This window comes from Lipotes vexillifer, unplaced genomic scaffold, assembly GCF_000442215.2.
Source record: "Lipotes vexillifer unplaced genomic scaffold, Lipotes_vexillifer_v1.1 scaffold247, whole genome shotgun sequence".
NCBI classification, from domain to species: domain Eukaryota; kingdom Metazoa; phylum Chordata; class Mammalia; order Artiodactyla; family Lipotidae; genus Lipotes; species Lipotes vexillifer.
This window is the reverse complement of record NW_006794161.1, coordinates 376,928-399,076: the sequence shown is the minus strand read 5'-3', so window position 1 is coordinate 399,076 and position 22,149 is coordinate 376,928. Positions and strand designations below refer to the sequence as shown.

General features: G+C 35.9%; 1 protein-coding gene across 2 annotated transcripts in view; it reads right to left on the bottom strand.

The window, feature by feature from the left end:
* The window catches only part of HGF (hepatocyte growth factor), an 81,035-nt gene that overhangs the window by 46,843 nt on the left and 12,043 nt on the right, over positions 1 to 22,149 (bottom strand). Inside the window, exons 3-6 of one of the 2 annotated variants that reach the window (XM_007467032.1) lie at positions 13,525 to 13,637; positions 11,907 to 12,021; positions 6,399 to 6,541; positions 269 to 389 (exon numbers count right to left, since the gene is read on the bottom strand). In XM_007467032.1, coding sequence (XP_007467094.1) covers positions 269 to 389; positions 6,399 to 6,541; positions 11,907 to 12,021; positions 13,525 to 13,637 — 492 coding nt within the window. The remainder of the gene's footprint in view (positions 1 to 268; positions 390 to 6,398; positions 6,542 to 11,906; positions 12,022 to 13,524; positions 13,638 to 22,149) is intronic. The other variant, XM_007467033.1, reaches the window with a different exon arrangement.

Sequence of the window (22,149 nt, the reverse complement as noted above, 5' to 3'; positions counted from 1 at the left end):
GGAAAGAGGAAGCTTCTATTACTGTTTTCCTTCTCCAGCCACTGATGCTTCTGTGTTCAGGACCATCCTGATTTCAGGGACTCTTAACCTAATCAGCCAAGCCCAGTTGGAGGTGAAGCCAGCACTCACATATACCTCATCATAAATCCCTGTGGCCCAAGACTATCAGGAAAACAGTATATCAAGAGAAATTCCATGGTAATTTGCCATGGGGCAAATAACAGTTTGTAAATAGAATCATTGGACGCAGGATTTGGTGGTATTTTACCTTTCTGGCAAGAATTTATGCCGATGTGGCGTCTGATGATCCCAGCGCTGACAAGTCTTGCCTGATTCTGTATGATCCATGGGACCTCGATAACTTTCCCCATTGCAGGTCATGCATTCAACTAATAAAATTAAAGCATGGCATGTTAATTGCTTTTGACAGCAAAATCAAGAACACCACTGTTCCATTTAAAGAACAGTAAATCACCTATTTAGCAAGGATATTTTTAGAAAAACTTATGTACCCCTTTAACTTTAAATTAGGGCTTAATATCCATTAATAGTGGCATAAAGTACTCCCTACTGAACTTTTCATACAGTTTAAATGGGATTTTTGTAGTTAGTGTCATACAGATTTACCATAGGGCCAAGATGCTGCCTTTCTAATTTTTTCATAACTGTCCAAAAGGTACCTAGAAACTGAAAATCCTTGGGGATCTTCCCTTTTTTGTTCTAAAATGCCAGGGGTCTCAATATCTATACTGTCAACATGATAGTGCTCTTCTCTCAACTTACCCTGCAACACATACACAGAAAATACACAATTTAAAATGAGTACACATCATACTTCTACAGTTAATGCCAAGATCAGGACCAGATAGATCTGAGAGACCAGCTTCAAATAGTAATCTGGTACTATTTAAAGAATGTGAATATTTTACAGGACGAAATCACGGTTCCTTTCTATCAGTGAGTATCCACATCGAATAACTGAGCAGACTTGCATACTTATCTAGCTTAGGATAGAACATGACCTGCTATTGAACTTCTTGTACTCACTGTTTTTAAAATGTGTAAGTTGATCTAATTAGCTGGATATTGCTGATGACTCTGTGAAGTTAATTAATAGTTCTCTTCTGGCTGGCCTCTTATACCACACTGAAAACTCTGAATCACATCAACTAGCTGAAAATAAGACTTCTCAAATGGACAGGTTGATTTGTAGCACCGCAGGCATCCTGTGGAATAAATCATTGCTTGGCTTTCCTACAAATCCGGCAAACTTCCCCAAACACATCATTTGTATCTTGTGATTACTGATTGTCTAACATTAGCTGAAGTGGGAAAAGATATCAGTGTTTAGTTTTATCCACCGGGATCTAGCCTAATGAGTATTTGTAGAAGTTCGGAATATATTATTAGAATCGTCACTTTTGAACCTTTGATTTTTATAATCTAATAGGACGTTAATAACTAAATCCCTAAAACACGAAACCATTTGGCCTGATCCATCTGCTGCTTTTCGTGCAGGTTGTTCTATGGACTAAGACAAGGGACCAATTCAGCTTCCTCTCATTTGATACTGAGATCCCCCAGACAACAGTCAGTAAGCTCCTGGAATATAAATGACAGGGATCCAAGAGCATACCGATAAAGGTGCTCTGGTTGGCCAAGGTCAATCCCACATAGGTTATGTAGTATCACATTTCAGCTTTCCATCTGAATGGGGGTACAGACTTAGTTCCCATTTTAAAAAGAATGCAAGGTTTGATATGTTCACAGAAAATGATACAACATTGATCATTGTTGTTTGCTCCTTTGTATTGAATGAAAGAGTAGAATAGAATCCTATGATCACAAATAAGGGGATAAAATATCCACATGTACAATTTCGAATCTTATATAGTACTCAGGAATCAAAATATGCCTATTTTGTATCAGTCAGAAAATGCAGTTTATAAGAGTATATCCTTGTCTAATTAGAGTGAATAAAAGTATTTTCCGGGAAACTGTGTTGGGGCATTATTAAAAAACACTTCTCCTGAAACTTTAGAATTTTTCATTTCCTTAAGGAAACATAGCTACACAAATGACACAGGTGATTCTATAAGATGACTGCTTTCCAGCATGAGCGGTAGATCAGTGCTTCTCCAAACTTTAATGTGCATAAAAGTTACTTTGAGATCTTGTTAAATAAAGGGCAAGTTCTGATTCAGTGAATCAGGACTGGGGCATTAATAACAAGCTCCCAGAGGATGATGATGATGTTGGTCCTTGGACCTCACATTGAGTAGGAAGTTTGTAGATAATTTATTCAATTCTGAAAGTTCTTAGTGATTGGCTTTTAGGAGAGAATGGATTTTACTTAGACCTTGAAGGATGCATAAGATGTGGATAAACTATAAAGGGGCAAAATAACATAAACGGTACAGAAACATGAATTAGTATGCTATGTTTATAGTGAAGTGAAGAGAGAGTTATGAATGCAAGGTGCAGACCTAATGAGATTGAAAAATATTAAAAGTTAACCCAAAGAATGTTAGAGTTTGGAAGGTAATGAAAGTTGCTGTTGGGATGGGAATTAAGTGACTCCTGTGATAGGACTGAGATGCTAAGTATATTATAGTTACATATTCTTTGATTATTCAGTAATTTTAACATATAAGAAATCATTTGACCCTTGCAGTGAGGAAAACAAGGCTCACAAAAGTTTTAAGGGACTTACCTAAAACAGAAAATGCCAGATCTGTGCCTGGAACATAGGTCCTCTGACCCACAGTCCAGCGCTCTTTCCATTCTCCCTAATTGCCTCTTTGTCCTACATATTTTAACTTGTTTCCTACACATTTTTACTGGTCATACTTTAAGATAGGTCGAAAGCAAAACTTTTAGAAAGTCAGTCTCCCTGCCTTTTCTCAGTATTGTCCTCATTACCCTCTTCGCTCCTGTTTACAGCAGTAGGTTGCCCACCTGTTGGATTCTCACCTATGGGGGGCTAGGAGAAACGAGACTGGCCATCTTATCCAAGGATGAAAAATTTGTGGTTTCTCCATTGCATCAAACCATCAGGTTAGTCATAAAAATTACTTCGAGAAAGGCAAATTTTGAACTCATATTTACTTCTCAAACTTCAAGAATTCTAAGACTCGTCTAAGTTTTCCCAGCTCAAAGTCAAGCTGTATAGGTGGAAACCAAGTCCACCTACCTACCAAGGACTCAGGTGAAAGCATTATCTATATAAGAGTGCAAGAGAGTGAGGATTGCACCTCCTGCTGTATTTCCTTTTGACTCTCTCTACTGTTGCCAGTGTATTATTTAACCATTCCAGCAAGTTCTTCCCTTAAAAAAAAAACAAACAGAAGCAAAATACTGTCCCAGTTCACAAAAGCTCAAACTAAATAAATGTTTATATTCATAAGTAAATGAATACCTTTTTCTAATTATAGTTCTGCCCTAATTGTTGATAGAAAACCACAAAAACTACACATTAATTGTAATGTAACTAGGATTAATTTAACACCTTTCTCATATACTAACTAAACTCAGAAATTACTGTGTTCCATTTTTATCAATCATAAAACCACAAGTGATCTGAGTTTACAGACTAAAACAACTATTTTGAAAATATCTCTCAGACAAATCCATTCTAGTGATTACTTCAGCAAAACTGAATGTTTAAAATATGAATAGTCTCACAAATCCACATTTATAAATAATAGTTTTATTTAAATCTTTGTTTTTAAAAGTCTTTTGCCACACAGAGTATGGTATTACACATTTAAAGTTATGGCAGTATTATTTGGTATTTTAAGTGTAAGGTATTTAAAAATAATGATTATGGCTTAATAAAATGCATTTACTTGAATATTTATCATTTAAAAAATCTGTTTCAATGACTAGTGATTGCTTTATTTTAAATCCCAAGCAAATGTTAAAGCAAGAAGTCAAATTTTATATACCTCTCTTTTCCATAATCTTTGAATTAAACATTAATGGTAATATTTTCTTTACATAATTATGTAAGGTTCTAAATGTGATAAACGAGTATTCATTTTGGAATGCTTTATATATTTCAAAGGTTTAAATTAAAAGAAAATAATTTTAATCTTTAAATACCAGATATATTTTTATGAACCAAAATTTCAGACAAATTTCAGGTGATTATTTAGCAAATATTTTAATATAGTTTAAAAATTTTCAAAAAATATATACTGTTCTACTTGTCCTTTTCCAAAGAACAGTCCAAAGTTGACCACATACTTGTCTTATTTAATTTTAAAGTATACAAAATGATGTGATCATTAATATTTCATCCATAATAATATAACCTTTGGAACTTGACATTTACAATATCCATAGATTAAAAAGTCTCACCCATCATACTATTTAAACATTGTGGATTTTGAGGCTTTTGCCTCATATATGTATTTTAATAGAAATTTACATCATATCAACATTATTTTGTATATTTTGTATTACCCATTTTATAAATAGCTATTTTTCTCCATTAATGTATTGACAATGCTTCTTCTTATTTTAGATCCTCTTCATTAAAATCCTGCTAAAACATTGTTTATGTTAGTATGAATTTAAATATCACAGCTCAGTTCACAGTCCCTGAAATATGTTTAGCCTATAGGACAGGTGTTGGTTTACTTCTCTCACAGGAGGGTTATTCTACTCTTTCAGACTTCTAGTTGTTTCCAGAAAAAGCATATCTGCAACCTTTAATGCCACCGTGACCAATAGCATTATGTACCATTCATACTAATGATCAATGCCCTTTTCTAAGGGAGGTGCGATGACCTCAAATCATTAAAAAAATATTAGGGACGTATACTCTAATGAGCTAAGGAATACCAGAAATTTTTCCAAGCATTTATTTTTTATCACATTTATTCTACATTGCCTGTCATTTTAGATATATGCCAATATAGTTTGATGAAGGTTCTTCTTTTAAATCAGGGGTTGAAAAATCACATTCCCACAGAGTAGGCAGGCAAGATAAATGCTAAACTGTTTAAAGTTTGACCAATTTACCTTCCCTTGAAAACACTGTCCCAGATCAAACAAAACCAATAAAGAAAACTCCTTGCCAATAACTTTCAACCTCAGAAAACTGTGATAGCGGAGAGTTCCCTAAAAGTAGGGTTTTCTTCCATGTGTAAATTTAAGGCAAACATTACAGACTTATTCATACAAAACAGACATTCATAACGTTATCACAGATCAGTTTATTATTTTTAAAAGAAAAGAAAAACAATGAAGAAGTTATAGTGAACAGAATATGATATGGAATGGAAAGTAAGAATTTACAAACAGATGGAACTGGCTCTAGCACATGAATTCAAGAATTTTAAATTAACTAACAACAGAAAACAAATTCACCTTCTCTGTGACAGTTAGCTAACAATGGCCTTTTTATGTGATAAATATCAACCTAATACTTAATGAATATTATGGAAGAAATAGTTCAAAAATATTTGGTTAATAACAAACAGGTAAAATATCTTACTATAAAAATTGGACAGCATTCCAGACATAATCCCCACCGCAGGTACTTCAAAATGCTGCTAAATTTTGATCAGAATTCAATCCATGTTTCATTTTGATTTTTAGTATTTTAGTTTCTGACAGAACTAAAAAGCCAGCTATTCAGTAGCCAGATAACCAAGAAAAATGAAACCACATACAATGCTGAAATGGTTACTCTTCCTTCTTGCCCGTCATTCAGTTTCCACTGTAAAAGCAAGGACAGTGCCCTTTCATGCTGTGAGAGGAGGTGAAGACACAGACATGGGTTTAGAGTGCCTGCCTTCCAAACAGCCTGTAATCTACTGTTTTGATCTCTTCAGATACCATTCTGAATGGTATTCGGTTCCAGACTATGTATCAAATTTGGTTCACCAAAACACACACAGGGCACTCGGACTTTCAGTGACCCCCTTCCTTTATTCTCTTCTGGGTCCGTATACCCTTGCCACACCACTTCAAAATAGCTTTGACAAAACTTCTGCAGAAGCGGGTTTTGGATGAGTAGAATTAGCGTTACTCATAAAGGGCTAAGTGTCATTCTGCTCCTTTCAGGTGATGTATGGGAGCAGATTTTGAGCTATTATGAGCTCAAATCAGCAGATGAGGAAGCCCAAACTTTTACTCTCCCCAAAGAGATACCTCAGGCTCTTTTGAAATTCAAACTGATAACTTGCTCCATTATTTTGCATTAATCTGATGATAATCAGTTTTTAAAACATCCTCCTCTAAAAATGCTCGAATTATGATCTATAGTTGCAATTGAATGAACATCATATTCATTGTGATTTGATTCAATTCTGTTAACCTTTAATGTGAGTTGCAGTTTTACACAAAGGGAGAGCAGAGTGCCCCACATGGCATTCAGGTTCATTTACCTTCTGAACACTGAGGAATGTCACAGACTTCGTAGCGTACCTCTGGATTGCTTGTGAAACACCAAGGTCCCCCTTCTTCCCCTCGAGGATTTCGACAGTAGTTTTCCTGTAGGTCTTTACCCCGATAGCTCGAAGGCAAAAAGCTAGTTTTAAAATGATAATCATTACAGTATAAGAGCATGCAACTTTTGGGGGGGGCTATTAATTTTACTAACTAGTGGGTATGTTTTCCCAAAAGTGGAGTAATCCTTTATTCTATCTCAGACCTCCATAGATATTAACTTGAATTCTGTCTTTTCCATCTATTCTTAAGATACTTAAATTTTATAGACATTTACCTAACTGAATTCTCGTATTCAGCAGGCTTAAGAATGATTCATCTCTGGATTCACTAAGAGCCAATCATTCTAGAGCCTAATTGACATTGTTTGAACCACAATTTCAAAGTTCCACTCAAAGGCAGCAAATGATTGAGGAAAGCCACTTAGGAGAGAACTGCAGAAACACTGCCCTAGACCTTGAAATCTCACTATTACACTGCTTATCTGAGATAATTATTTGTTTGTTTATTGCTTTTCTTATGAATGATAGCCCCCCTTTTTTCTGCACAATTGAGAAATAGATTGATAAAGTAACAGGAACAAAGGGTCTAGAAACAAATTGAATCTGGACTCAAATTTCAGCTCTGTCTTACTAACTGGAAACCCCAGCGGGCAATTTAGCCTCTTTCAGCCTACTAGCTTACCTATACACTGAGTATAACCATAACTTATAACATCTTACACCTATGTGGTTGTTTTGAGAAGTTCAAAGAGATGAGAGAGTAATTGACACTTAATAAACTCCATCTGTTATTAAGCACGCTCCACTTAGTAGTCTTTAGACTGTCATAGTAAAAAACAGAAATGCTTATTCTCTTTAAAAATTTGTAAAGTTTTCACTGTGACTGGGGCTTGGTGCTTTCAGGTTTAGTTCATAATAGTTGGCCATTGCGTGCAGACTGCAATATATTACCTTCATTTAAAATGTCTAATGCCCTGGTTATAATTTTGTTACCAGCACACAGTACTTCAACATAAGAGCAGAAGAGTTCAAAGGCCTTTTTATTCTTTTGTACTGCTTGTGACCTTGGCCTCAATGATGCTGCAAGTGTCTGCTAGACTGCACACAAAAAAAGCATAAGTAAACAATATATATCTGTAGGTAACATTAGTAAGCACTTTTTTTTGAAAATCCGGTTACATTTTCAATATTCAGTTCAGTTTTTGCTATAAAGCTTACTTTCTACTTTTACTGACCTCTGAGATCTAAATGGTACTTAAATTACAGTGAAGTCCAAAGATCTTAGTCTCTCAGTAAATACCATTCAAATATGTTTCCTACCCATTGAAACCTCTAGTTAAGAAATAATCATTTTTGTTATGCTGTGGCGTAAAATAAATATGGACATGCCTTGGGTACCAAGCAACATTTTGCAATGAAATCATTTAATTTGGACAGGAAATACACCAGAGTTAAGTGCTCAGAAAATGTAAATTATTGGTCAAAAATAAAGAGTCCAAGAGACTTACTACTAACCAAACATTTTCAAGATACCCATTAAGTATTATAAACATGAAATGCCAAAATGTCTTTACATAAAGAGTTTATATCCCTACTTCACTAGCATTTTAAATATTGGGGAACAAAAATTAGACATTACGTCTTATGACTGACAAGAATTATAATAAAATGAAAACTTATCATGACTTTACAGTTCCTAACAGTAATTTTCAAAGGAAAAATAAGTCATCTTTTGTCTTAGTTTTAGCCCCATTATTCCAGAATAATTTAAGATAATCTTTGTGCCATTGTGTGAAAATTATTTCCCTTCACTTTGCCAGTTGTTCAATTTTTCATAGTAAATTTATAATGAAATACTCATTTTTCTGATAGAATCAAAACTGACTTTTACTTTATATCTTTTTCATAAAGTACTGCATTAATCAAATTTACCTAAGAAAATCCCCCTATAACTCTATTTTCTGAAAAAGCTTGGTATAGTATAGTACTGAGAATAAGTTATTGTTGATCACAAAAATCTACATTGTTGCCCCACATGTATCACTCGACTAGTATATGACACTAGCCCTTAGATAATTTACTTACTCTTTGGGTTTTCAACTTCACTTACAAGATGAGTGGAATGAATTAGATTATTATAAGCTCCTTCATTTTATATCATTTTATGTATTAAGTGTAAAAAACTAAATAATGATTTAACACATGTTAAATGCACACATATAAAATATCTACAGTTTTAGAGATTTTGTTACACACACACACACCTTTCCAGTGGATTTGTAAAGCAAAGAAGCAGCTGTGAAGAAGTAGTGAATGGGACTTCCCTGGTGGCGCAGTGGTTGTGGTTAAGGATCCACCTGCCAATGCAGGGTACATAGGTTCGAGCCCCAGTCTGGGAAGATCCCCACATGCTGTGGAGCAACTAAACCCGTGAGCCACAACTACTGAGCCTGCACACCTAAAGCCTGTGCTCCGCAACAAGAGAAGCCACTACAATGAGAAGCCCGTGCACCGCAATGAAGAGTAGCCCCCGGTCGTCACAACTAGTGAAAGCCCACGCACAGCAACAAAGACCCAACACAGATAATCATTCATTCATTCATTCATTAAAAAAGAAGTAGTGAATGAATAAGTCAACAGTTTAGTAGGAAAAATGCAAATAGGAAGGGAAAGAGATAAAGTAGAAATCAAAACTAGCTATGGTTAAAAGATGAATAAAGTTTTCCCACTGGAGTTAAGAAAAATGAAAAATGAAGAGAAAAATGTGTCCTGCTTTCCACAATTCTGTATCAGTGCATATCACATTCCTCTTTAGGACATGCAGGGTAAAGAGCAGTCTGGGTCATCTCTTCTCTTCAGTCTTTGGTGTATATGACTTTTTACCCCGATTAACTGGTTTTCTTTTGTGCTCTGAAGTTTTCAGTCTGCTTTTCTTTAGTATCCCATACTTGACCAAGCGATGAAGCCTAGCCCTGCTCTTTGCACTCTATGTGTTCATTCAACACATGTTTATGAGAACCTATTACACACACACACACCCTGTGCCAGTCAATAGGCTCTGTAATAAACTTTTACTCACATATATACTATTTTTGGTTCTCTGTCCTTGTGAGCAAGGCTTTATTTTTAGAGAGATAAGTGAAGGAATATTTAAAATTGAGTTACATCCAAATATACTTTGAAACATAAATTAGATCTTCTGGGTGCTGGCCACCTTTTCTTTTCTTTTAATATGAACTGTGTTCATAGGAAACTTGATCCATTCCATCATCTGCTTCTTTAATGAATGCTGGGTGGCCAGTGAAAGATGTAGATGTAGATATCAGGTCACCTGATTTTCTAGTTAAGCTTCTATACTAATTTCATCATCTATCATCATCTTCCCATTAAACCATTTGTAAAATATTTCAATTTAGGGAGTTGACAATAAATCACTCCTCTAGACAGACGTATATAGATATATATTTCTCTTTCAATTTTCCATAGAGTTAATCTTTAGTTAACACTTAAAAGTGTTAACCTAGCATGTAGATATTCCAATAAGCTGCTAATTGATGAAAATGTGTTGCTCGCATTGAATAAAAAAAAATTGATTAATGTACAAGGTCCTCTCAGCCCTAAAGCTTTATATCACAAGGAAATGTTTGTTGGTAAAATAGCTGATTGGACTGGGAAGCCAGTTCCCAGGGAGATCTATTTCACATGTACTCCTGTAGCAGAGAATCACAATCATAGAGAATTTGGGTTGAAATAAGACCTCTAGTAGGTCATCCAGTGCACTCTCCTCAACTAGGGCAGGATTGATTTCAAATGCCATTCCTTTGTTCATGAAAAACTTAGATCCATCTATATAAGCAAAATGTTTTCCTCACTATGCAGGGAATGACACCATGCAAATCCTTATGAGAGGACAAAACCAATTACATTGTTTGTTTTGTAATGTAAAGATAAAACTATGTTTTGGAGGTATTCATGTAATTCATAAGCAATGAATTTGGAAAAATTAGTTGTTTTCTGTTATTGAAACACTGTAAAGCTGATCTGCTTGGACACGTACTAGCTGTTGTTAACAAGGCCAAAATCACAGGTTTGATCCCAGTGTAGAGCAACCAACTCTTTTTCTTTTTATGTGGGCCAATGAACTCGTTTTCTGTTTACTGAAGTAAAATCATCTTGCATAGTTTTGCCCCCCACCAAATGAATGAAATGGAATAAAAAGTGGATTCATCAAGCAAGTTACTACCTCTATTGCAAAAACAGGTCACAGCATATATCCTACTAATTTGCTGGGTATTTAAGGCCCTGGGGTTGTTAAAACATAGGATACAGAGTGACACTGGCTGGCCTCAGATTCTGGCCATACCACTTGCTAGTTGTGCATGACCTTGAAAAGTTACTAAGGATCTTTGCTCTTCAGTTTCACCATATATAAAATAGAACTAATAAAATCACCTACTTTGTGGTTCTTGAGAAGATTAAATGAGATAAACCAGGTATACTGCTCAACAAGGTACTTGGCACATGGTAAACTAAATCTTCCAATGCATCTAATAACCAGGAAGAGCTGTTTTAAACTACTTTAGTTCCTGTTAAAATTCTTTGTGAAATAAGTCTTGAAAAACTCTGGCTACATATGGCTCTCTAGTGAGTAGATATCTATATTTCTCCTCCATGATGATTAAAATTCTCAGACTAATGAGCCTATGGATATTATGTTTACTCATCTTTAAATAGCATTCATCTGTTATAATGAACACAATTCTCCTCTTCACTATAGACATTTAATTTCCAAGGAATAAGAAGTTTTCTCTAGTCATTAGGCACTAGGTGAAATGGGAAAGTTTGTCAATCTGAGGCATGAATTTTTAGCAGAGGTTCTCAATTTTGACTGTGATTTAGAATCACCTGGGGAACTTTTAAAAAAATACTGGTGCCAAGTGATTCTGATTTACTTGGTCTGTGTTGACACTCGGGTGGTAGGATTTGTTAAGGGCTTGTAGCAGGTGATTTTAATGTGCAGTCCAGTTTGAGAACCACCATGGTTAAAGAACATTTGGGCCCTGGTTATGTAAGATCAGAATCTGTTCCATCTCCAACTTATCACAGGCAACCTCTCCACTCCAGCTGCAGAGTGCTGTGCCTTTTCGCAGGCAAAGAGAGGGGAAAAATTTTTTTTAATTATTTTTTTTATTATTTCTTCCCAAACACCAAGATCTATAAATTGAGGTTTTGAGGTGAAAAAATGTTAGGCTACATCTTAATGATAATTTTTTATTCTTTGGCTAAATATCAGTTACAAATTCAGATAAGCTTTGGCCTAATATACTTCTGCAAAGTTGGCTAAATTATTATAGAAGTGTAGGATTATTCTGAAGCACTAACCTGGGATTGGTAACACACCTATAAAAGAGAGGCTCTATCCTCTTTTCTTCACGCTATTCTTACCTGTGTTCATGTGGTATCATGGAATTCCAGGGCTGGCATTTGATGCCACTTTTAGTGATAGATACTGTTCCCTTATAGCTACCTCCTTTACCGATGATGCAGTTTCTAATGTAGTCTATCAGAAGAAAGCAGAGAAAAATGTTATCACTATGTAACATATCTGCTGTGTATATTAAAAATAAAAATGATAAAATTCCATTCAAATCTTTAAGTAATGCTTATAAACCATCACAAATCATATTGAAATTTCTTGCCTAAAAATTCTACTAATATTTTCAAAATAATACATTTCAGAGTAATCCAAAACAAACAAAAAAGACCATTGAGAAGTTTTAATTTTGTGAGTATATACCTGGATGACTGTAGAGATTAGTCTACCTACTTAACGTAGATTATTCTACATACTCAACTGGACAGGCAAATTTAATTTAGCATAATGATTTGCTCAAATTCACAGACCATTTTAAGAACATATTAAAAACAAAAATTTGTAAACCTATATTGAATTCAAAAAGTTACTTTAAGATAATGGAAATAACTGATTTGTCTTTATATCAGTAAAATTGTGTGGGTTTTTGTGTATGTGTGTGTATGTGATAATTACATTATGCTGATTATTATTTTCCGTAGTTTTGCTAACAGATCAGCTGCTAAATTATAGGACAATCAAATTGAAACAAGCTGTATATTTCTATCCAATAATAGTATATACAGTTGTTAGCAACCTAGAAGATTAAAGATGGTTTTATACTAGATTATGAATTATGTTTAGGATTTACAGAATTATTGGGGTGTACAGATATCATCTTATTTTCTAACATGAATTAATTTTAATTTCATTTAAACATTTTCCCTATTAACAAAGAAATGTCTGTGTATATTACTAAATACCTAAGTTTAATAAAAAACACAGTATGGTTTAAGAAAACATTAAAATTGAAATAAATAGTATTATCATAAACATAATTCATGATTATTATTTTGTGTAATGAGAGATTTATTCTGTAAAATACACATTTAGTAAACATTCTTCAATTATTTTATTATTATAAATCCACTTTTGAACAAAATAAATACCTTGTGAATATAATATCAAACTACCAAAGTAGACAAATTAACTAATAATATGGTCTCAATTCTTTCAAAGATTTTTTAGAAGTATGTAACTAGGAATAGATCCAACTAATTTTTCAAAACCTCCACGTTTTGTTGTTATCAGCAATCATCACTGTAACTTAGATTAATTATCCAAAGTTATTAAAATTTAGAATACTATAGTAAGCTCAAAATTTGCTGTTATATAAAATGTCTTAAACTAATAACTTAAGGTGGCACTTTCTAAAATGACTGTGGAGAATATCAGTTCCGGTAGATGTTACTAGAAATAAACAAAGAGGTGAGGGATAATCTAACTATGGAAAATTTGGGAAAAGCTCTCTTTAAAGTACCATACTGAAAATAGTCAAGGCAGTAGTGTCACCTGTCTTAATAGATGAATTGACTGCATAATAGATCCATGATATAATGGAAAAATCAGTTAGAAAGAGCACTGTGGCAGGCAATTACATATATTTTATACTTTGTTTCATTACGAAATATTTAGGGAGAAGCAAGTTACCTTTATTTTCATAGAGGTCAAATTCATGGCCAAACTCTTTTTTCACTCCATTTGACATGCTATTGAAAGGGAACCAGAGGCATCGCTTTCTTGCTTTGTCAAAAACAAAGGCCCTGAAAAAAATATCTGAATGAAAAGAAGGAATACTACTATTTATACAGTTTTTAAAGAATAGGCACCTGGTTTAAACAAGGAAGGCAATATAAAAACAGACGCATTATTACATATACAGAAACATGAGGGATATTTGAACCTACCATTTTGATAGCCAAATAAGACAGAACAAAATTAAATTTTTATAGGTGTAGATTAAAATATCAGATAGAATAAAATTTGAAATGTTCTCACGTTATGCTAAATGACACAGAAGAATGAGGGCTTCAACAAGCAAAATCAATATATAGCACAACTACTTGGAATATTTCTGAAGACTTTATTTTTTTTTTGTAAGTACACAGCAAGTTGGAAGATATTTTTGCAGTTATATACAAATTATTATATTTGAAATATCATGATTAACTTCTAAAGGTTGTAATTGTATAAAGCACATTCTAAAATGACATGTCCTAAAATGCATTAGACAAATCACCACGCCAGGAGATTCTCCAGCAAAGAAGGATCTAAAATCAAATGTTTGGGAAATTTTGCATATAATATCCCTTCTTGGTGAGTTATAAAGCATTTAAGTTTATTAAAGGCGATGAAAATCCTGCTCTTAGGTAACTTTACATAAGTCAATGTTTCATAAATGGATTTGCTTGCATAAGCATTTTTAATTTAAATAAAAAACTAATATCAGAGAGAATACACTTTTGATATATCATCTTGACAGAAATTGCTGAAATGTGTTAACTCCTAAAATTATCATTCCTATAGCTAAGTATTATATTGGTATTTTCTTGCTCACTAAAAAAACTATTTCTAAAGAAAAATGATAAATAAAAAAATCCTTCAACTGAGAATAGTAAAGTACTTAAAATTTTCAACACATTAAGTGTTACCATTTCTAAAACTACAGGAAATAAAGTTCGAATTCTGAACTATTTTCTTTCCATTAAGAAATAGTATTAAAACTCCTTCTTAACCATGTTCATGCTAATTATAATGTCACCATGTATAAGCATCTACTTAAGAAAAACACATAAATTTTCTAAGAATAAAGATTTTTTTGCTTCCAGACTCTCTCTCTCCCTCTCTCTCTCTCTCTCTCTCTCTCTCTCTCTCTCTCTATATATATATATATATATATATATATATATATAATATTTTAACATCTTTATTGGAGTATAATTGCTTTACAATGGTGTATTAGTTTCTGCTATATAACAAAGTGAATCAGCTACATGTACACATATATCCCCATATCCCCTGCCTCTTGCGACTCCCTCCCATCCTCCCAATCCCACCCCGTCATATCCCCTGCCTCTTGCGACTCCCTCCCATCCTCCCTATCCCACCCCGCCAGGTGGTCACAAAACACCGAGCTGATCGCCCTGTGCTGTGCGGCTGCTTCCCACTAGCATGTATATGTGCATGCCACTCTCTCACTTCGTCCCAGCTTACCCTTCTCCCGTATCCTCAAGTCCATTCTCTATGACTGCGCCTTTATTCCTGTCCTACCTCTAGGTCCTTGATAAATTTTTTTTTTTTTAAGATTCCACATATATGTGTTAGCATACAGTATCTGTTTTTCTCTTTCTGACTTACTTCACTCTGTATGATAGACCCTAGGTCCATCCACCTCACTACAAATAATTCAATCTCGTTTCTTTTTATGGCTAATATTGCATTGTATATATGTGCCACATCTTCTTTATCCATTCATCTGTTGATGGACACTTAGGTTGCTTCCATGTCCTGGCTATTGTAAATAGAGCTGCAAAGAACATTGTGGAACATGACTCGTTTTGAATTATGGTTTTCTCAAGGTATATGCCCAGTAGTGGGAGTGCTGTGTCGTATGGTAGTTCTAGTTTTAGTTTCTTAAGGAACCTCCATACTGTTCTCCATAGTGGCTGTATCAATTTACATTACCACAAACAGTGCAAGAGTGTTCCCTTTCTCCACACCCTCTCTAGCATGTATTGTTTGCAGACTTTTTGATGATGGCCATTCTGACTGGTGTGAGGTGATACTTCATTATAGTTTTGATTTGCATTACTCTAATGATTAGTGATGTTGAACATCCTCTCATGTGTTTGTTGGCAATCTGTATATCTTCTTTGGAGAAATGTCTATTTAGGTCTTCAGCCAATTTTTGGATTGGGTTGTTTGTCTTTTTGATATGGAGCTGCTTGTATATTTTGGAGAGTAATCCTTTGTCCATTGCTTCATTTGCACATATTTTCTCCCATTCTGAGGGTTGTCTTTCCGTCTCGTTTATGGTTTCCTTTGCTGTGCAAAAGCTTTTAAGTTTCATTAGGTCTGAGTTGTTTATTTTTATTTCCATTTCTCTAGGAGGTGGGTCAAAAAGGATCTTGCTGTGATTTGTGTCATAGAGTGTTCTGCCTATGTTTTCCTCTAAGAGTTTTGTAGTGTCTAGCCTTACATTTAGGTCTTTAATCCATTTTGAGTTTATTTTTGTGTATGGTGTTAGCGTTCTAATTTCATTCTTTTACATGTTGCTGTCCAGTTTTCCCAGCACCACTTATTGAAGAGGCTGTCTTTTTTCCATTGTATATTCTTGCCTCGTTTATCAAAGGTTAGGTGACCATATGTGCGTGGGTTTATCTCTAGGCTTTCTATCCTGTTCCATTGATCTGTATTTCTGTTTTTGTGCCAGTACCATACTGTCTTGATTTCTATAGCTTTGTAGTATAGTCTGAAGTCCAGGAGTCTTATTCTTCCAGCTCCGTTATTCTTTCTCAAGATTTCTTTGGCTATTCAGGGTCTTTTGTGTTTCCATACAAATTGTGAATTTTTTTGTTCTAGTTCTATGAAAAATGCCATTGGTAGTTTGATAAGGATTGCACTGAATCTGTAGATTGCTTTGGGTAGTAGAGTCATTTTCACAATGTTGATTCTTCCAATCCAAGAACATGGTATATCTCTCCATCTCTTTGTACATCTTTAATTTCTTTCATCAGTGTCTTATAGTTTTCTGCATACAGGTTTTTGTCACTGTAGGTAGGTTTATTCCTAGGTATTTTATTCTTTTTGTTGCAATGGTAAGTGGGAGTGTTTCCTTAATTTCTCTTTCAGATTTTTCACCCTTAGTGTATAGGAATGCAAGAGATTTCTGTGCATTAATTTCGTATCCTGCTACTTAACCAAATTCATTGATTAGCTCTAGTAGTTTTCGGGTAGCATCTTTAGGATTCTGTATGTATAGTATCATGTCATCTGCAAACAGGGACAGATTTACTTCTTCTTTCTGATTTGGATTCCTTTTATTTCCTTTTCTTCTCTGATTGCTGTGGCTAAAACTTCCAAAACTATGCTGAATAAGAGTGGTGAGATTGAGCAACCTTGTCTTTTTCCTGATCTTAGTGGAAGTGGTTTCAGTTTTTCACCATTGAGAACAATGTTGGCTGTGGGTTTGTCATATATGGTCTTTATTATGTTGAGCTAAGTTCCCTCTATGCCTACTTTCTGGAGGGTTTTTTCTCATAAATGGGTGTTGAATTTTGTCAAAAGCTTTTTCTGCATCTATTGAGATGATCATATGGTTTTTCTCCTTCAGTTTGTTAATATGGTATATCACATTGATTCATTTGCGTAGATTGAAGAATCCTTGCATTCCTGGGATAAACCCCATTTGTTCATGGTGTAGGATACTTTTATTGTGCTGTTATATTCTGTTGGCTAGTATTTTGTTGAGGATTTTTGCATCTATGTTCATTTTTGATACTGGCCTGTAGTTTTCTTTTTTTGGGACATCTTTGTCTGGTTTTGGTATCAGGGTGATGGTGGCCTCGTAGAATGAGTTTGGGAGTGTTCCTCCCTCTGCTATATTTTGGAAGCGTTTGAGAAGGATAGGTGTTAGCTCTTCTCTAAATGTTTGATAGAATTCGCCTGTGAAGCCATCTGGTCCTAGGCTATTGTTTGCTGGAAGATTTTAATCACCGTTTCAATTTCAGTGCTTGTGACTGGTCTGTTTCTATTTCTATTTCTTCCTGGTTCAGTCTCGGAGGGCTGGGATTTTCTAAGAATTTTTCCGTTTATTCCAGGTTGTCCATTGTATTGGCATACAGTTGCTTGTAGTAATCCCTCATGATCCTTGTATTTCTGCAGTGTCAGTTGTTACTTCTCCTTTTTCATTTCTATTGGTTTGAGTCTTTTCCCTTTTTTTCTTGATGAGTCTGGCTAATGGTTTATCAATTTTGTTTATCTTCTCAAAGAACCAGCTTTTAGTTTTATTGATCTTTGCAATCATTTCCTTCATTTCTTTTTCCTTCATTTCTGATCTGATGTTTATGATTTATTTGCGTATACTAACTTTGGGTTGTTTTTGTTCTTTTTTCTCTAATTGCTTTAGGTGTAAGCACAGGTTGTTTATTTGAGATTTTTCTTGTTCCCTGAGGTAGGATCGTATTGCTATAAACTTCCCTCTTAGAACTGCTTTTGCTTCATCCCATAGGTTTTGGGTCATAGTGTTTTCATTGTCATTTGTTTCTAGGTATTTTTTGATTTCCCCTTTGATTTCTTCTGTGATCTCTTGGTTATTTAGTAGTGTATTGTTTAGCCTCCATGTGATTGTATTTTTTACAGTTTTTTTCCTGTAATTGATATCTAGTCTCATAGCGGTATGGTCGGAAAAGATACTGGATATGATTTCAATCTTCTTAAATTTACCAAGGCTTGATTTGTGATCTGAGGTGTGATCTATCCTGGAGAATGTTCCATGAGCACTTGAGAAGAAAGTGTATTCTGTTGTTTTTGGATGGAATGTCCTATAAATATGAATTAAGTTCATCATGTTCAATGTGTCATTTAAAGCTTGTGTTTCCTTATTTATTTTCATTATGGATGATCTGTCCATTGGTAAAAGTGGGGTGTTAAAGTCCCCTACTATGATAGTGTTACTGTTGATTTCCCCTTTTATGGCTGTTAGCATTTGCCTTATGTATTGACATGCTCCTATGTTGGGTGCATAAATATTTACAACTGTTATATCTTCCTCTTGGAGTGATCTCTTGATCGTGATGTAGTGTCCTTCTTTGTCTCTTGTAATAGTCTTTATTTAAAGTCTATTTTGTCTGATATGAGAATTGCTACTCCAGCTTTCTTTTGGTTTCCATTTGCATGGAATATCTTTTTCCATCCCCTCACTTTCAGTCTGTATGTGTCCCTAGGTCTGAAGTGGGTCTCTTGTAGACAGCATATATACAGGTCTTGTTTTTGTATCCATTCGGCCAGTCTATGTCTTTTGGTTGGAGCATTTAATCCATTTACATTTAAGGTAATTATCGATATTTATGTTCCTATTAAAATTTTCTTCATTGTTTTGGGTTTGTTATTGTAGGTCTTCTCCTTCTCTTGTGTTTCCTGCCTAGAGAAGTTCCTTTAGCATGTGTTGTAAAGCCGGTTTGGTGGTGCTGAATTCTCTTAGCTTTTGCTTGTCTGTAAAGGTTTTAATTTCTCCATCAAATATGAATGAGGTCCTTGCTGGGTGGAGTAATCTTGGTTGTAGGTTTTTCCCTTTCATCACTTCAAATATGTCCTGCCACTCCCTTCTGGCTTGCAGAGTTTCTGCTGAACGATCAGCTGTTAACCTTATGGGGATGCCCTTGTATGTTATTTGTTGCTTTTCCCTTGCTGCTTTTAATGTTTTTTCTTTGTATTTAATTTTCGTCAGTTTGATTAATATGTGTCTTGGCATGTTTCTCCTTGGATTTATCCTGTATGGGTCTCTGCCCTTCCTGGACTTGATTGACTATTTCCTTTCCCATATTAGGGAAGTTCTCAACTATAATCTCTTCAAATATTTTCTCAGACCCTTTCTTTTTTCTCTTCTTTTTCTGGGACCCCTATAATTCGAATGTTGGTGTGTTTAATGTCCCAGAGGTCTCTGCAACTGTCCTCAATTCTTTTCATTCTTCTTTCTTTATTCTGCTCTGTGGTAGTTATTTCCACTATTTCATCTTTCAGGTCACTTATCTGTTCTTCTGCCTCAGTTATTCTGCTACTGATTCCTTCTAGAGAATTTTTAATTTCATTTATCATGTTGTTCATCATTGTTTGTTTGCTCTTTAGTTTTTCTAGGTCCTTGTTAAATGTTTCTTGTATCTTCTAAATTCTAATTCCATGATTTTGGATCATCTTTACTCTCATTACTCTGAATTCTTTTTCAGGTAGACTGCCTACTTCCTCTTCATTTGTTTGGTCTGGTGGGTTTTTACCTTGCTCCTTCATCTGCTGTGTATTGCTCTGTCTTCTCATTTTGCTTAACTGTGTTTGGGGTTTCCTTTTCACAGGCTTCAGTTTCGTAGTTCCAATTGTTTTTGGTATCTGCCCCCAGTGGGTAAGGTTGGTTCAGTGGGTTGTGTAGGCTTACTGGTAGAGGGGACTGGTGCCTGTGTTCTGATGGATGAGGCTGGATCTTGTCTTTCTGGTGGGCAGGACTGCATCCGGTGGTGTGTTTTGGGGTGTCTGTGAACTTATTATGATTTTAGGCAGTCTCTCTGATAATGGTTGGTGTGGTGTTCCTGTCTTGTTAGTCGTTTGGCATGGGGTGTCCAGCACTGTAGCTTGCTGGTCGTTGAGTGGAGCTGGGTCTGAACATTGAGACAGAGATGTCTGGGAGAGCTCTCACCGAATGATATTACGAGTGGCCTGGAGGTCTCTGATGGACCAATGTCCTGAACTTGGCTCTCCCACCTCAAAGCCTCAGCCCTGACACCCAGCTGGAGCACCAAGACCCTGTCAGCCAAACGGCTCAGAAGAAAAGGGAGAAAAAAAAAGAAGAAACAAAGAAAATAAATAAAATAAGTAAAGTTATTAAAATAAAAAATTAAAAATATTATTAAAATAAAAAAGTAATTAAGAAAAGAAGAGAGCAACCAAACCAATAAACAAATCCACCAATCATAACAAGCACTAAAAACTATACTAAAAAAATGGATAGACAGAACCCTAGGACAAGTGGTAAAAGCAAACCTATACAGACAAAATCACACAAAGAAGCATACACATACACACTGACAAAAAGAGGAAAAGGAAAGAAAATATATATATATATATACATATATATATATATATAAAGGAAGAGAGCAACCAAATCAATAAACAAATCTACCAGTGATAATAAGCTCTAAATACTAAACTAAGATAAACATAAAACTGGAAACAAATTAGATGCAGAAGGCAAACCCAAAGTCTACAGTTGCTCCCGAAGTCCACCACCTCAGTTTTGGGGTGATTCGTTGTCTATTCATGTATTCCACAGATGCAGGGTACATCAGGTTGACTGTGGAGATTTAATCCTCTGCTCCTGAGGCTGCACAGAGAAATTTCCCTTTTTCTTCTTTGTTCACACAGCTCCTGGGGTTCAGGTTTGGATTTGGCCCTGCCACTGCATGTAGGATGCCCTCTGGCGTCTGTTCGTCACCCAGAGAGGAGGGGCTTAAAGAAGCAGCTTTAAGATTAGGGGGCTTTGGCTCACTCAGGCTGGGGGGATGAAGGGGTATGGAATCAGGGGCGAGTCTGCGGTGGCAGAGGCCAGTGTGAAGTTGCAACAGCCTGAAGCGCACTGTGTGTTCGTTCTCCCGGGGGGAGTTGTCCCTGGATCTCGGGACCCTGGCAGTGGCAGGCTGCACAGGTTCCCGGAAGGGGAGGTGTGGATGGTGACCTGTGCTCGCACACAGGCTTCTTGGTGGTGGCAGCAGAAGCCTTAGCGTTTCATGCCCATCTCTGGTGTCCATACTGATAGCCACGGCTCGCGCCTGTCTCTGGAGCTCATTTAGGTGGTGCTCTGAATCCCCTCTCCTTGCACACCATGAAACAATGGTCTCTTGCCTCTTCGGCAGGTCCAGACCTTTCCCCGGACTCCCTCCCGGCTAGCTGTGGCGCACTAGCCCCCTTCAGGCTGTGTTCCTGCAGCCAACCCCAGTCCTCTCCCTGTGATCTGACCTCCGAAGCCCGAGCCTCAGCTCCCAGCCCCCACCCATCCTGGCGGGTTAGTAGACAAGCCTCTCGGGCTGGTGAGTGCCCGTCAGCCCTGATCCTCTGTGCGGGAATCTCTCCGCTTTGCCCTCCGCACCCCTGTTGCTGTGCTCTCCTCCGCGGCTGCGAAGCTTTCCCCCCTCCGTCACCCGCAGTCTCTGCCCGCGAAGGGGCTTCTTCTGTGTGGAAACCTTTCCTCCTTCATGGCTCCCTCCCCGAGGTGCAGGTCCCGTCCCTATTCTTTTGTCTCTCGTTTTTCTTTTTTCTTTTGCCCTACCCAGGTACGTGGGGAGTGTCCTGCCTTTTGGGAGGTCTGAGGTCTTCTGCCAGCATTCAGTAGGTGTTCTGTAGGAGTTGTTCCACGTGTAGATGTATTTTTGATGTATCTGTGGGGAGGAAGGTGATGTCCGCATCTTACTCCTCTGCCATTTTGAAGGTCCTCCTCCAGATCATATATATATATATATATATATATATATATATATATTTTTTTTTTTTTTTTTTTTTTTTTTTTTTTTACGT